The following is a 15,218-nucleotide window of genomic DNA, read 5'->3' as shown; positions in this document are numbered from 1 at the left end:
CCATCTTGAGTCAGCCTTGTTTCACACAGTCATTTTTGGTTCACATGTCCATCCCACAGGCCTGGGAGGGGCGGGAGGCAGCTTAGTCCAGGCCACAGGACCTGAATGTGGGGAGGGTCGGGGCCTCAGGAAGCAGGGATGCTGGGCAGGCAGAAACAGCAAGTGACTGTTCTGGCATCAGAGGCCTGGAAGAGGATGGGTTCAGCCATCCTGAGGGGGGTGACTCACCCTGTCAGGCTAGCCGGGCAGCCTTCAGGATGGCCCTTGTGCATGGAGCACAGGTAGCTGTGAGGCTGGTGGACACCAGGTTTCCTGGTGAGGAGTAAGGACATGGCTGTGCCCAGTGTGGTCTTGGTGCCCGGATGCCCTCAGTCAGAGTTGCATGTTACAAAACAGCCCTGGCTGGGGGAGGGGAAACAGAGAAGTGGGTGTGTACCAGTTGCGGGGGCCGTGGGGGGTGGGTCAAGGCTGGGAGCTCCTGAGGAGCCTGCGACCTGTGCCCAGGTGAGAGATGACTGGGGCAGGGTGGGGCTTGGAAGGTGGCAATGGGGGTGGATTTGAGAATGTGTGGGACCTGGTGATAGATGGGAAGTGTTGGCAGTGGGGGCTTCAGGCAGCAGCCCCTAGTTTCCTGGGACCAGACCCAGGAGAAAGGGAGGAATGGAGGGCCAACTGGGACCTGCTGAAGGTGCAGGGCCTGAGGGACATTGGGACGGCGTGGCAGCTGGACATACTCGGCTGGAGCGTGCCTGGGTGCACAGGCTGGGTTCTGCCAGCAAAGGGCTAGGCTCAAAAGGGACAAGGACTGGGAGGAAGTGGCCGGGCTGTCCCCAGCTGGTTACTATCTCCTGCCCAGGCTGTCTGACCCTGTTTCCGCCTGCCCAGCCTGCCTGGGCTCCCTGGCTCTTTGGTCACCGTCACGCCCCTCCCCCACTCCCCCACCTCCCCCTCCCCCGAGAAGAGGCAAGGAGAACGAGCCACTCTTCCTCTCCTGGGCCAGCCTCCGAGCAGCACACGGGGGCTGAAAGGAGCTCAGCAGCCAGCCCTCTCACACGCCAGCTGGGCCCACAGAGCTGCGGGCACCATGAAGGACGAGGTGGCTCTTCTGGCTGCTGTCACCCTCCTGGGAGTCCTGCAGCAAGGTGGGTGGGCCTTACACGCCTGCAGCCTGCCTTCTGCCTTCCAGACCCTGGGGAGGTGCTGGAGAGCACAGGCCCAGATGAGGGTAGAGGCAGGGCCCCCAGACCAGACTCCTGGCGCCCAAGCTCTTCTGACCCCACCACCGGAGGCTGGGATGCACCAGGGCTGAGGGCTTGCACTTTCCCAGGGGAGGGGGGAAGCCCTGGAGAGCCGTCTGCAGGATGAACTGCGAAACCCTGGGCAGGGACCAGGCTGAAAGGGGGAGTGATGGAAAAATGCCCCTAGGGACGATTGAGGTAGGCATGCCAGATGCCTGGCTTGGGGGTGGGGTGGTGGCCCCTAGACCAGCATAAAGAACCCCGGAGGAGGATAGGGGGCTTTCAGAGAGCAGGTGGGGCACCCAGCTGTGTTGGGCTGTAGGCCCTGGGAGGTGTGCCTGGATGAACAGGTGGTGTGGTGCTGGGTACAGAAGTGGGACAGTCATGGGCCCGGAGTAGCCCTGCTCCGGCCAGTCCCTGCCCCCACCAGCTGCCCGCTCCCTGGGTGTCCCAGCAAGAAGGCCCGTTCCCCAGCCCTGCCTTCAAAGGCACCCTCTTCATGCTGGGACCACGTGGAGATGGACAGGGTTGGAACTTGCTCCCCAGGCCCCCCAAAGTTGCCTGCTTGATGCCCATCTCAGCTTGGCCCTAGAGAACTCATTCGTCAGCCAGACAGCTCTGCTATTTGGGATACCATTGCTGCACAGTCTATGGGCTAGGACAAGGCACAGCCCAGGACCGGGGCCCTGCAGGGGCCAAGCAGACAGGCTGACTTCACCGCCAGCCACGCCAACAAGCTTGGCCCTCAGCCCCTCCTCATTTGCCACAGGGCCCCCTCCAGACCCTACACTGTGCTGGCATGGCTGCCCTTGGCACCCTCAGTGCACTTGGATGAGACATGTCTGCAGAGGGCCTGGCACCGAGGGCTCCAGAGCACAGCACGTACAAGACAGTGGGGGACACTCAGCATTAGGGCTGTGTGTGGTGGGGGCCTGCCCTGGGGTCAAGGGTCCTTGCCTACAGAGTTCCCGTGGGGCCAGCCCACCCTCAGCACCCACTCAAGCTGTAATGGAGGGGCTGGTCCCGTGGCCCAGTGGTTAATTTCGGCCGCTCCTCTGCAGGCGGCCCAGGGTTTTGTCAGTTCGAATCCTGGGCGCAGACATGGCACTGCTCATCAAACCACGCTGAGGCAGCGTCCCACATGCCACAACTAGAAGGACCCACAACGAAGAATATACAACTATGTACCGGGGGGCTTTGGGGAGAAAAAGGAAAAAAAATAAAAAATCTAAAAGTGAAAAAAAAAAAGCTGTAATGGAGGGCGGCAGAACCCTAGGGGCTTGGGGCTGGACTGGAAAACTTCCAGCTGCAACCACCTGGGGGCAGAAGAGAGGAAGCCTGTCAGATTTAGGCAAGGGTCCAGAGCGCCTGAACAGAGAAATTGAGGCAGGAGCCCATGCGACAGTCTGGAGGCACAGGGATCCAGGCTTGAGTGACCCTGGCCTGAAGCAGGGTCAGGAGGTCCTTCCTGGTGGGCTCTGTAGGTGGCAGACCAGGGACTGTCAGCCACAGGGTGTGTGCTCCCCAACACCTGGAAGGAAGCAGCCAGTTCTGCCTCAGACCCTGGTGGCACTCCCTGCCTGGGGGGCCCCAAAGCGAAGGTCCTTGCCTAGAGAGTGGGAACTGGGTATTTGCCTCTGTTTTGCTAGTCAAATGATTTGCAGGAGCAAAGTCCCGGGCAGCCCCACCCCTGGGCAGGTGTGCCTGTGACTATCATTTTCCTCCTACACTGACAACGCGCCCAAGGCCCGCACCCTGCCCTCCCCATTGAGCGTCGTGGACACTGGGCAAGGCCGGAGACGAGCAGGGGCGGGAAGTTTCCTTGGGAGGGCTTTAAAGGGGAGTCGTGACGACGTCAGCTACAGAAGGGAGGAGAAGAGAAGGTGCAGGGCCGGGCTGGAGGCAGGGCCTGGGGGAGGCTGCAGGCGTCTGGGCTGCCAGACCTGACTCCCGCCCCGCTTCGCCCCCAGCCTACTTCTCCCTGCAGGTGATCTCGGCGCGGAGGCTCTTCCGCGTGTCGCCGCCGCTCACCACCGGCCCGCCCGAGTTCGAGCGCGTCTACCGAGCCCAGTGAGGCGCGGCGAGAGGGCGCGGGGCGGGAAGGTGCGTGTCCCGGGCGGGGCAGGGTCCGAGGCCCCCCGGCCGCGCCCTCACACCGCCCCGCCCCGCAGAGTGAACTGCAGCGAGTACTTCCCGCTGTTCCTCGCCACGCTCTGGGTCGCCGGCATCTTCTTTCACGAAGGTCTGAGCACGGGGCAGGGGCGCGCACCGGAGCCCCAGGGGCCCGCCAGCGTGCTCACGGCGCCCCGCCCGCCCCGCTCCCAGGCGCGGCGGCCCTGTGCGGCCTGGTCTACCTGTTGGCACGCCTCCGCTACTTTCAGGGCTACGCGCGCTCGCCGCAGCAAAGGTGAGGGCCCGGGCGGGGCTCCGGGAGGGAGCGCGGGGCGGGGGCGGGCTGCTCGTGGACCTGGACTTGACGGCGGGCCGGGGAGGCCGGCGGGAGGCGGGCCCCTCGGGGAGCGGCCGGCGGAGCCCCGCCCCGCCCCGCCCCGCCCCCGCTGAGCACCTCCCGCAGGTTGGCCCCGCTGTACGCGAGCGCGCGCGCGCTCTGGCTGCTGCTGGCGCTGGCGGCGCTCGGCCTGCTCGCCCACTTCGTCCCGGCCGCGCTGCGCGCCGCGCTCCTCGGACGGCTCCGCACCGTGCTGCCCAGGGCCTGAGATGGAGGACGCCGGATCGGCGGAACTGGAGAGCCCGGGCCTCCTGGACGGCGGGGGAGGGGTGCTCGCCCCCGCCTTCCAGCCTCGAATTAAAGTGCCTGTGACCGGACCCTGGATGCGCTCTCTGGGTCGGAGGGGCTCGCGCCCTGCAGGCTGTGGAGCCTGGAGGGGTCGCAGCAGCCAGGCGGGTTTTCCGGGGGCGGCAGGGGCGCGGGCGCGGCCGCGGAAGGAGAGGGGCCTTTCCCTGGGACCGGAGCTCGAGCCGGTTCTCTACCGACCCGCTCACGACCGACCAGCGGGCACCCTTTCCCGCCGAGGTCAGCGCTCTGATCTCCTGTGGCCCTCCTCGGAGGCCTGCCCTCCACTGACCCTCAGCCGCCCTATTCCTTGTCTCCTGGCCTTCACAACACCACGGACCTTTTTATTTTGTCACCCCTCGGTCCCGGGCGTCTAGAACAGTATAGGTGTCGGGGCACCCTGCCCGTGAAGCCATGGGGACGTCGAAGGTGGTCGGTGTAGTCGTGATAGGCGCTCTGAAAAAAACGTCCGGGTGCCTCGGGGGACCAGACCCTGGGAAGGTGGTCGACAGAGTGCCCCTAAAGAGGCGACTTGTAGCCGAGCCGGCAGAGGAGAGCTTTCCAAGCAGGGTAACAGCGTGTGCAAAGGCCTCCAGATGGGCCGGAGACCCTAAAATATGTCAGAGACCCGGGGCGGAGAGATGAGCGAGGCTTGGGGGCTGTGGACGAGGACAGGGCTGAGACCCAGGAAGAAGGGGGGACGAGGCGGCGGGGAGACGCCTTTGGTTTGAGAGGCCGCCGCAGGTTGGGGCGGGATGATGGGAGCTAAGGGACGCACGGGGGTGGGGGTCCTCATGGAGAGAGGGCGGCTTTGGGCGCCCGGACTTCGTTCCGCAGCAGCTCCACCGCCACTTACCGACCAGCCGGGCGGCCCGGACACTCCCGGGAGATGGTGACGTGCGAAACCGCGCAGAGGGCGAGTTCCCCTCCGTGGCACGGCCGCCGAGATGGCCGCGGGCGGGGGCGTGGGGCGCTCCCATGTGAGGCACGTACTTCATGAACCCTTTATTACAAGTCACGCTCTCATAGAAGTATATGTGGACTTACGTGAAAAAATCAAATGTATCCAAGAATAAAAAACACAGCACAGAAAGTAGTATACGCATTCCAGTGTTCGCGCCGGAGACAGCAGGCGCCCAGGGAAAAGCTCTTCTCCACCGGCCTGGCTCCAGGGCCGGCCTCAGGCACAGTGTGGGGGCCGCCGACCTCTGCCGCGGCCCGGCGCGGGGCAGCACCAGCTCCTGGGGCCTCCGGGCCAGCGGCAAGCCCAGGTCGCCAGCGGGCGCCAGACGGGACCTCCCGGGCTGGGGTGGCGGTGCGTGGCCTGGCACTCCAGGGGGCAGCAGCTACGACCTCCCATGTCTCGGGCTTCATGGCCAGCCGAAGTGGACCCTCAGGAGCCCTGGGCTTAGTCGGCCTTTTTCAGGAAAATCTAGAGGAGCCGGGCTCAGGGTTAGTGGGGGGAGTGGGGGTGGGGTGGGGGGGGGGAACCTAGGAGCTCCGCCCTGGTCTAGCCACTCGGAACAGCTCCCTGCGCCCTGCCCCGCCCCGCCCCGCCTCGCCTCACCTCGCTCAGGATGACCCACACAGGAGAGTCTGTCTGGATGGAGAGGCGCAGTGCTTCCAGGGGGCCAAAGGCAGGGTCCACCTCACCCTCCGCCACACCCTTGTAGAAGGAGCCTGGGGGAGGGCAGCGCTGAGAGGCCGTCCCAAGACCCCTGTCACCCAGCCTCTCCCACACCTCTGCGGGCCTGACCCCACTCACCGATCTGAAGGTAGCCGTCAGGGCTCCGAGGGTACCGGAGGGTGGCTGAGCGGCCCTCCTGCAGGGCCTCCTTGTCAGACTGGGGATTCTGGAGGCAAAATCAAGGGGCTGAAGCCCGTGGCTGGGGGTGGGCAGGCCTCAGGGCACCCCCACAGCGTTCACACTCACATCGAAGGGCAGCACCTCCACAGACGTGTTGAAGAGCTTGTCCTCTGGGTGCTCGATGTTCCCGCTGCGGAAGAAGAACCTGCGCCAGACAGGCCTGTGAGCTGCCGCAGGCCAGGCACGCCCAGCAGGGAAAGGCCGGGCTGGCCTGGGTGGCAGCAGGTGGGCTCCGGGGGAGGCTGCGCTAGGCAACCAGGGCCTTACTGATAGGGACGATGGTGATGGGCAATGTCGCTGAGCTCCTGTGGGCATGCCTGACTCAGTCTTTACAAGCTAGCTACTGTTATGAGGCCGACTTTTCAGATAAGGAAACTGGGGCATGATGAGGTTAAGTAATTTACGGGGAGTCACAGAGGGACATATGCAGGTCCAGAAATGTGTGGTGAGGCCTGTACCCTGGTGGCCACCCTGCCCCTCCTCCAAAGTGGACCTGTGGGTACTGCCACTGACCGCTCAAGACGCAGAGGCTGGAAGAAGCGGAAGCGGATGAAGTCCCCCGCGGCGGGCGTGAAGGCCCAGAAGAAATCCTCCCGCAGGTAGGCCTTCTCCAGGGTGAAGTGCTGGTACGTCTTGAGGCTGGTGCTCACTTCCGCCGGCGGGTTCACGTGCTCCTTCCGCAGAGCCTGCTTCCCAAAGTCCTTGTCCTGCAACCAAGGAGGGACAGCAGTGCCAGAGTGGGTCTGGACGCGCCCTGCCACTCCTTCGCCCCGCCTCCGCCTGGGCTCTGCGGGTCCTGGGCCAGGTTCCAGTGGGGAAGAGCTCACCTTCAGTTTCTGGATCTTGCCGGCCAGCGAGGAGTGAGTGCCCACGTGTTGGAAGAGGGATGGCTTGAAGCGGATCCGCAGGTTGGCCTTCTGCCGGTCACAGTGCTTCTGTGGAGGAAGGGTGACACCCTAGGGCTCAGCTCAGCCCTGCCTCCCAGGCTAGTGCTTCTTACGGCAGCAGCGCCATCTCCCTGCGTCATGCGCGGAGACACCGACATAGTCCATGCTGGAGGCTGCATGCTCCACCGCCCCGCCCGCCTCTGCGCAGCCCTGCTCACCGCGTCCTTCTCAGGGTTGCAGACCTTCACCCACAAAATGTGGTCCAGAAGCCAGTCGATGGGCTTGTCCCGGTAGAACATGAGGATGAACTCCACAATGAGGCTCAGGTCCAGCGACTTAAACATCTTCCCTGGAGGTGGGAGTGGGTGGAAAGGGGTACTGGGTGGGCAGCTCTGCCCTGCTTTACTTCCTCTTAATTCCTGTGGGGGCCACCGGGGAGGGTCTCACAGCAAACCCTGTGGGCTGGCTGCAGGCAGGCGTGCGCACAAAGGGGTGAATGGGGATGGTGAGCGCAGTGATCCCCGATGCAGAGGGTGGATGGGAGCAGACCAGGAGTTGCGCTGGGCGCTCCATGCAGGGTCCGATCTGGGCAAAGGCTTACAGCATGACAGTGCATGGTGCTGGGGTGAAGGGCAGGGGTCTGAGAGGTGATGACAGAAAGGCGGAGGTGGGCGGGACTGAGAGGCTCTGGGCAGGTCAGTGGGGTGGGGTGGGGGTGGCACACCGATGAAGCCCAGCTGGGAGAACTCCAGGATCATCCAGTCGTCTGAGGGCTGCTGCAGCGCGAAGTTCTTCATGGTGCTCAGGTAGTTGGGCTTGGCCACAATGTCATCCTCCAGCTGCACAGCGGTGGACAGAAGGGGCTTGGACTCAGCATAGCCCTGGGGTAGCACTGGACTCCCCACCCAGGCCCAGCAGCAGGGAGGTGGGGGGGCAGGGTCTCAGGCTAACCTGCACGTAGTAGATGCCCTTGGACTGTGCGTACATCATGAGGAAGCAGTAATCGAGGTTCTGTTTGGTCCTCCACCTGTGGGCCGGGAGGGGCCTCGGGAGCTCAGACCCCTCCACCTCCAGGGTGACTACCACCCTCCTCCCCAGGTGGCGGTCCTCCAGTGGAGAAACAGAGGCACTGGCAGGGAAGTGCCTGGGACTCAGACACCAACAGATTGGGTTCTCAGCACAGGTGGGCCAGCTGCTGAGAGCATGGGGGGGGGGTTGCTGGTACCTGACTCTCTCCTTGGGATCCCCAAAGGACTCTCGGAGACGGGAGAAGTCAGGGTAGAAGTGGGGGGAAGGGGAGATGACCTCTAGGAGCCCGGAATGGATCTCCGTGGGGAACCTGGGGGACAGGAAGGCACAGTGGGTGTGCAGCCCCCAGGGACTGCAGCAGGGACAGAGCTGAGCCACCCAGACCCAGTCTCTTTCTTAAGGCCCACCAGGCAGACATCCCTCAACACCACACCTGTCCCACGGAGGCAGTGAGGCTCCAGAGGGGCTGAGCCACCTCTACATACCCACCCCCTTACAGCCAAGATGGGAAGCACCCTTTCCCACGGAGGAAAGGCACATCGCGTGTGGGAGGCGGGCACCTGCCTGTCCCACACCCTGCAGAGGGCCCTCCCTCCACTAGCTCTGTGGGGCTGCCAGTACTCACAAGGCCTTGATGTTCTCCGTCACCACCGAGGTGTACTGTGGGTCAGTCTGTGGGGAGACCAATTGCCCTCCCTAAGCTGGCTGCCTCCCCACATGGCCTGGAAGAAGGAGTTAGGGAGGAGGAGGCAAGCTTCGGATGGCCCTACACACGGAGGGGGTGAGCCCCCATCCTGAGGGCCAAGTAAGGCTGGGCCTCGAGGCCACGGGTCCCTCCGGAAAAGCCCTTTGGGGTACCTGGGTCCAAGGCGGGGGGGAAGGGCGAACTAGGTAACTGGCATATCCACGAGGGGGCGCTACAATGTTTCTTTTTAACGATAAATTTGTGAATGAAACTGAACTTCTCGTAGCTTTTTCCTCTGGAATGTCGCTCTGTTTTCATTTCTCCTTCTTGTGATTTTGTGCCGTGTTCCTCCTCTGAATGTCCCCCCGACCCCACGCCCCAGCCCACTCGCCTCGGCGATCAGCACCACGATGACCGAGTCCTCCTTCTCCTGTGGGCTCAGCTCCGAGATGAGCGAGTGCAGCGTGTCTGTCAGGTAGGAGTGCACCTCGCGCCGCACGCTGGGGATGCCCATCACCACCGACACTGCAGGGGCGCGGAGGGTCGAAACTGGGCAGGGCGCCGGCACGGCCCCCCGACCGCCTCTGGCCCTCCCGGCCCTGCCCCTACCTCCGGTGCGGCCCTGGCCCACGCGCACGGCCGGCTGCAGGCTGCTTTCCTTGGCCAGCAGGTGCGGCAGGTGGTGGAAGACGGTGGGCAGGTGGAGAACGTGCTTGTGTGAGGCGTTCCACGGCTTCAGTCGTGGATCCTCTGGTGGGTCGCAAAGGGACGGGTCAGACAGCCGGCCTTCGGTCAGCCCCACCTCCCCTGCCGCTTGGGCCCCAACGCCGCTCACCAGTTAGGCGGCCCCAGGTACGGTTGCCGTCCCCGTCTCTCAGTGCCTGCCTCTCCGACACGGCCCTCTTGATCTCGTCCAGCACCAGGTTGAGCTCCTTGGAGCGCTTGAGGCTCTCCTGCTCAGCCGCATGCAACCGGTCCCGCAGCGCCAGGAACTCCCGCTGGTACACGTCCACCACATCGCCTGTGCGTGGTACACACGCTGTCAGCCTGGAGCTGGCCCGCTGCCCCTTGAGTGTGCCAGCACACACACTTGCAGCCCATCTGTGCTACAGCCCATCTACATCTGTTCTACCTGATGTTCCAGGTGGGTCACCAACACTCACACTTGGGGGAGAAGAGCCTCCACTGGGGAGATTAGCCCTCTCCAGTATCCACCCCCCCATACTTTCTCCTTTGAGGAGGTATCTGAAGCAGGAGGTCTGCCGGATCACTTTCAGCCCCAGGTGAGACAATCCTAAGCAGGGGCTGGAACAGCCTCAGACTGAATCCTCTCCAGAGAGTGGCTCCCCAAGCCTCCTCTTGCTGCTTCTTACAGCATCTGCTCCTTCCAGGAGGTGGGACACCCAATGTCCCATCCATGGCACAAGGACGCAGCCTTCCTCAAGGGGCTTCTTAGCCCCCAGCCTTCCTCTCTCCCACCTCTCAGCCTCTGCACTTTGCTCCCCACCCTCCTGCACGGAGGAGATCACAGGCAGCCCCATCCCCAAGACCCTCTGGGGATAGATAACCTCCCTGGACCCTCCCCCCCCCCAACCTCCAAGTAGGACTGAGCCCCGGGCCTATCCATCACTGTCCTCAGAGTCAGTCCCTGGTTGCTCATTCTGCACAGGGCACCAGTCTCACACCCTGGGGGGCTGCTGCAGCTGCAGCCCCCAGTACTCAGAGGAACAAACGAAGTTGAGAAATGAGCCCAGGGTCACTCAGCGAGTCAGTGGGCAGAGAGGGGACACAAGCTCTGAATGTCCTGAGGCTTCCTTCTCTGGAGACCTGTGCTGGGCCTGGGCCACCTCAAAGGGCCTGCATGCTACCCTGGGGGACCTATGTCAGAGCCTCTGGCTGGGCCTCAGCTGCGGGCATTAGGGGTGCAGGTGGGCCAGGAGAACACAGAGGTAGGACTGCCTGATGGTGGAGAGGAATCCCCAGGGTGCAAGTACCTGGCTCCACTGGTCTGACAGGGCCCAGCGAGCAAGAATGTCACAAACAACACCCTGCCTGAGGTGCACTCAACACCTTCTCTGATCTCACTTTGCCCATTTCATCTGCCATCACACACAACTCCTTTCCCTTGTCTACTGTCTGTGCCTTCACGCATGCTGTCTCTTCCGCCTGGGATCCCTTTTCTCTTCCGGGCTGAATGAAAAGCCACATAGCCTTCAAGGCCTGGTGTCAAAGTCTCCAAGTCTAGGAAGCCTTCCAGAACTCTCCCACTCCAGGCAGCGCTCTGTTCCTTGGTCCCTGGTAGGGTCACAGGCTCCAGAATGCCTTGTGCACCAAAAGTCACAACCAAGGCAAAGTTTGGTCACCTCAGGCCACACCTCCTTCTGCAGCTGCCTTGGAGGGCCAAGGTCTCAAGGTCTCAGTGCTAAGTCCAGGGCAAGAGGAGAGGGTAGCCCCTAGGAGGAGGGAGGGGGAGAAAGACGGATCCTCGAGAGGCATTCCAAACCCAGCTCCTGCGAGCCTCCCTCCACTCCCTGCCTGCCTGGGGCTAAAGGCAGAGGCCACCTGTGCCTCAGAACCTGGGTGGGAGGGGGTCAGGTTACCCAATCCACGAGGCTCTGCGCAAGGTTCCAAGGCCAGGTTATCCTGGAAACCTGACCCCTTGAATGGGAGCCAGCCACCCCGGACACTCCCCTGCCTAACCCAGCAGCCACTGACAGAGAGGGGACTGGAGGTGCTGAAGCCCAGCAGGAGGGAATTCAGAGCCTCTTTGACACTGCAGGTGGCCTCCCTCCTGCGTGGCTGAGTCTCCACCCACCTGCCTATTGCTCCCCAATGCCCACCGCAGTGAAGTGAAGCAACTGACTCCTGAAGGGGCAACCCCTGTGCCACTGGCCAAGCCCAAGGCAGCCCCCTGTGAAGTAGGGGGAGAGTGAGAAGGCCTCACTGCCGCCTGTTCCCCTCCCTGGCAGTCTTAGCCTGCTCCAGTGGGCAGGCTGGGTGGGCAGTGCTGGGCACTGCTTCCCTGAAGCACCCTGACCCCCGAGGCCTGGGCACAGCCTGCTCCTTATCCTAGCCTTCCTTCCGAGGGCTTTGACCCTTCTATCATTTCCCTGAACACTGCAGGTCCTGTCCCTCAGCAGCCTGCCCCTGTTCCTGCCCTGCCTGCCAGGTCCCCAGTTTGAACCTCGTCCCTGGCTTCTCTGGTCATGGGCCTACTCTGACCGTGCCTATCAAAGCTGGAAACTCACGTTTTGTGACCTCCCATGGGCTGAGCCTTATGCCGGGGCTCTGCCAGACCGTGCTGGCACTCCACAACCTTCGTGGGCTAGGTGGCTGGATGAAGTGATGAGAGGGGCAGAGACCGGGGGTGCTCCTGGCCTCTGCGGGGTGGGGCAGAAGTTTCTGGGAGCTAGAACTGAGGGGACCTTAGATTCTTCCATCCACACCTTCCTACCCCGGGCGGGGGGGGTGAGGGCCTGGTCCCAGGTGCAGCTGGCCCCAGGGAAGGACTGCAGCTGTGGCCATCGTAGTGGATGCCATTAAGCCACAAGCGGGGCTCGGGGGTGAAGAGGGGCAGACAGCTACCTCCTCCCCAGCACTTGCACCTACCCTCACAGTGATCAAGTAGGGTGTCCATCATTGCTGAAGTCTGGGCCGCTTGGGTGGTGAGCCTGGCCCAGGACTGAGGAGAGGGGACAGCCTGGACACTGGAGAGGGTCATGTGGCCAAGGCTGGCCCCCTGGAGGGTGTGCTGTCCTCCCTGGGGACGGGCCTTCAGCAGGTGCTTGGCCGAGGGCCACAGTCTGTGCACTAGTGGAGCTGTTGCACAAATTTGGCCCAAAGCGAGATGTGAAAGTGGGCCCCAAACCTGTATCCAGGCTCCGTCTTGCCAAAGCCTGTCTGTCCTTCCTGGCCCTTGGCCCTGGGCTTCCAGGATGCCACCTGCTCCTGCTGCCTCCTTCCTCTCTGGCTCCCTGCCCACTTCCTCCCTTCCCTACACATCCAGGTTTCTCTGCCCTTCTCCTAAGTACTGGTGCCCAGGCCAGGTGCATGCTGAGCCCCCCACTCACTGCAAAGTGGGAGCCAAGGGCTAGTCTGGCCTCTCTGTGGGCTTACTACAGTTGTCTACAGATGTACTAAGAATGACAAGGATTCACATGAGAGCCCAGATTCAGAATTCTCTTGAGTCCTCTAAAGACCTGGCCCTACTGAGTCCCTGCAAACAATGATAGCCCTTGACAGGGACAGCCCAGGTCACCCCCTTGCCATGCCTCACAGGCTCCTGGGCTTCCACACCCCAGGAACAAGGAACCCCACACTTCTTTGGCCGGCAGTGTTCTTGTTGTCCCCAGGCCCTTAAAGTGCTGGCCTCCTGGATGGCCCCCCTCATGGAGAGTGGGCCCTAATGGAGTCACTGGTATCCCCCTCACTCCACTGCTCTGGAACACTGGCTCCCTGTGGCCAGCCAGGCTCCTAGAGATGGTGTCCTGGTGGGGGCCCTGCGTTTCAGCTCCTGACATCAGGCTGAGGGCACGTGGCTGCTGCAGGAGGCACACAGGAACTGTGGCCTGGCTGAAGACAGGGTGCAAGGGCTTGTCACTTTACCCACAACGGGACAGATGTGCCCCAGCCCATTGGATATGGCCCCACCTTGGCCTCCGTGCCAGTCTGCTTATGTGGCCACTCTCCTAAGGGTTCAAAATGCCATTCCCCAGGTGACATACCCCACCTAGAAAGAACTTTGCCCCAGCCACACCCTCCCTTGGGTGACACACCTCACCTACACAGCTATAGAGAACTCTGCCCCAGCCATACCCTCCCTGCGCCAAGCCCTAGGGGTGTCCCCTTAGGGCCCCTGGAGCCCCAAGGGCAGGCCAGGCCTCCGCCCAAACAGGAAGACTGCAGTAGGCTAGGCTGGGCCGGGCAGGCTGGAGCCTGGAGCATCAGGCAGGCTCCGGCTCCTTCCCCAGCCTCACTGAGTGTGGTGCTGGGGAACAGGGAAGCAGGAAGCGAGAGCCAGGGGGCAGCTGGCCTCAGCTGGATCCTGCTTCGGCTTCCTGCAGGAAGGCCAGGGGCAGGAAGGAAGCAGCTTTTCCCGGTGCCTCCTGGACTGCAGGCTGGGTGGACAGGGCCTGCCCAGGCCTCCAGAGCGGTTGGCCAAGGCCCCCGTTAGCTCCAGCCTCCTCCACCAACACCAGAGACTCCAGCCAGTGCTGCCCCTGCCCCAAGTGTGCTAGCTAAACTCAGAGGGCCACGGGAGTGGACTGGCCAACCTGACCAAACTTCGTAGGGGGGGGGGGGGGCGGGGGGACGACGGCCCAGTGAGATAACAAAGTAAGTTAACGGGTGGCCGGGCCAGGCTGGCAGCTCGTGAAGCCCTCCACACCCTCCCCAGGCCAGCAGCCACAGCAAGGCTTCCCCAGCACCCAGGTCTCTCTGGAGGAGGCCTGGGGCCAGATGTCCTGGAGGAGGGCTGCAGAGTTCCCAGGGAGCAGCAGGCGCAGCGGGCTGGGGTGGAGGGTGCTGCCTGGGTGTCTGGCTGCGCCCTCACACCTGTCTCGGAAACACTGCCTGCTCTTGCCCGGGTGCCTGGAGCTGGTACCTTGGGGACTACCTAGTCACGGCCACCTCCGTGACCTTGTGTCTCTGTCCCTCTCTGAGAACTCTGAGGTCCCCAGCTGGCCAGTGGGAGCGGCCACCCTAACCTCGGCATCACTGTACTCACAGTGGCCGGGCCGAGTGCCGCACGGGGCACCCACCGACTGCTCGGCCAGGCGGCCCAGTGCAGGCCGGAGAGAATTTCGTGATTCCGGCAGCAAACAAGTGGGGGCGAGCATGGGAGGGGCGTCCTGCCGCGCCGCCCGGGCGGGGAAAGGGCGCCGGCGTGGGCTTCCGGCCGCTCCTTGGACCCCCTCGCGCGGCCGGCGCCCCGGGCGCCCAGGTGCGGGGCCGGGGCGGGGCGGGCCGGGGCCGGGGCCGGGGGCTCACCTTTCTGGCCGCCGAGCGCCGCGTACCACGAGAGCGAGAGGAAGGCGCACAGGCAGAAGAGCAGCAGCGTCAGGAAGGGGCCATTGCGGAGCCTCATCTCCTCGGGTGCGCGGGGGGCGCCGGCGGGGCCGAGGCCGCATGGCCCGGGGGGCCGGGGCCGGGGCGCGGGGGCCAGGGGGCGGCGGGGGCCCCGGCCCCGGGGCGGGGGAGCTGCGGGCCCGGGCCGAGCGGGGCGGGGGCCGGCCGGGCGCCGCGCGCGGCCTCGGCTCCGCGGCGGGGCTGGCCAGGTCGGGCCGGGCCGCGCAGGGCTGGGCTGGGCGGCGAGAGCCGCGGGCCCGGCCTGGATCCGGGGCCGCCGCGGAGTCGGCGGCGCAGGGCGGGGCGGCCCGGATTTAAAGGGGCCGCATCAGCCGCCGCCGCCACCAGCACCGCGAGGGGGCGGGGCAGGCGACCTGCCCCCGGGATCCCGCCCGCCGTCTCGGGACAGCGGCCCAGCGTGGGCCGGCGCGTCCCGGGCTTTGGGCCGCCCTGGGGCTGCCGCCTCAGGTAGGTCGAGGCTGGGGTCTTCGTGAGTGCGCGTCGGCTGCGGTGGAGGCGGCGCGCCGGGGCCCCCGAACCCCTTCTCCGGAACGTCTCCATTAGGAAGCCTCCCCCAGATCCATACCCCGGTCCCATTTACGCAGGGACCCTCAGGCCCCGCCCCCAGGTCTGAGGGGTCTAAGCGGTGGGA

At 64.3% G+C, this 15,218-nt stretch overlaps 2 protein-coding genes across 4 annotated transcripts; one reads left to right on the top strand and one right to left on the bottom strand.

Moving 5' to 3' along the window:
* The first annotated feature begins 856 nt into the window (after positions 1 to 856).
* LTC4S (leukotriene C4 synthase) lies at positions 857 to 5,127 on the top strand. The gene is made up of 5 exons (XM_044777533.2): positions 857 to 1,142; positions 3,209 to 3,308; positions 3,410 to 3,480; positions 3,564 to 3,645; positions 3,814 to 5,127. The coding sequence occupies exons 1-5, from the start codon at positions 1,085 to 1,087 to the stop codon at positions 3,953 to 3,955; spliced, it is 453 nt and encodes a 150-aa protein (XP_044633468.2). The 5' UTR covers positions 857 to 1,084; the 3' UTR covers positions 3,956 to 5,127.
* MGAT4B (alpha-1,3-mannosyl-glycoprotein 4-beta-N-acetylglucosaminyltransferase B) lies at positions 5,023 to 14,701 on the bottom strand. Of its 3 annotated transcripts, none has more exons than XM_044777531.2 (15): positions 14,489 to 14,701; positions 9,336 to 9,521; positions 9,110 to 9,250; positions 8,892 to 9,025; positions 8,441 to 8,487; positions 8,012 to 8,125; positions 7,738 to 7,813; positions 7,511 to 7,625; positions 7,005 to 7,135; positions 6,727 to 6,834; positions 6,413 to 6,606; positions 5,966 to 6,044; positions 5,798 to 5,905; positions 5,600 to 5,712; positions 5,023 to 5,464 (listed from the first exon to the last, which is right to left on the bottom strand). In XM_044777531.2, the coding sequence occupies exons 1-14, from the start codon at positions 14,583 to 14,585 to the stop codon at positions 5,605 to 5,607; spliced, it is 1,638 nt and encodes a 545-aa protein (XP_044633466.1). In that variant the 5' UTR covers positions 14,586 to 14,701; the 3' UTR covers positions 5,023 to 5,464; positions 5,600 to 5,604. The 3 variants fall into 3 exon arrangements, with proteins under 3 accessions (XP_044633466.1, XP_044633467.1, XP_044633465.1); XM_044777532.2 differs by having other exon boundaries at positions 5,798 to 5,876; XM_044777530.2 differs by having other exon boundaries at positions 5,798 to 5,885; positions 14,489 to 14,700.
* Positions 14,702 to 15,218: the final 517 nt, after the last annotated feature.

The sequence above is a fragment of the Equus asinus genome, chromosome 9 (genome assembly GCF_041296235.1).
Source record: "Equus asinus isolate D_3611 breed Donkey chromosome 9, EquAss-T2T_v2, whole genome shotgun sequence".
Lineage (NCBI taxonomy): Eukaryota > Metazoa > Chordata > Mammalia > Perissodactyla > Equidae > Equus > Equus asinus.
The sequence above is the reverse complement of the archived record's forward strand: the minus strand, read 5'-3'. Positions and strand labels throughout refer to the sequence as shown.

Coding starts and splice junctions, on each gene's coding strand:
- MGAT4B (XM_044777530.2), bottom strand. CDS start 14,585: ATGAGGCTCCGCAATGGCCCCTTCCTGACGCTGCTGCTCTTCTGCCTG. Junction 8,126..8,440: donor ACGGAGAACATCAAGGCCTT/GTGAGTACTGGC, acceptor CCTGTCCCCCAG/GTTCCCCACGGAGATCCATT. Junction 5,465..5,599: donor TGTGGGTCATCCTGAGCGAG/GTGAGGCGAGGC, acceptor CGGCTCCTCTAG/ATTTTCCTGAAAAAGGCCGA.
- LTC4S (XM_044777533.2), top strand. CDS start 1,085: ATGAAGGACGAGGTGGCTCTTCTGGCTGCTGTCACCCTCCTGGGAGTC. Junction 3,309..3,409: donor GAGCGCGTCTACCGAGCCCA/GTGAGGCGCGGC, acceptor CCCGCCCCGCAG/AGTGAACTGCAGCGAGTACT. Junction 3,646..3,813: donor GCGCGCTCGCCGCAGCAAAG/GTGAGGGCCCGG, acceptor CACCTCCCGCAG/GTTGGCCCCGCTGTACGCGA.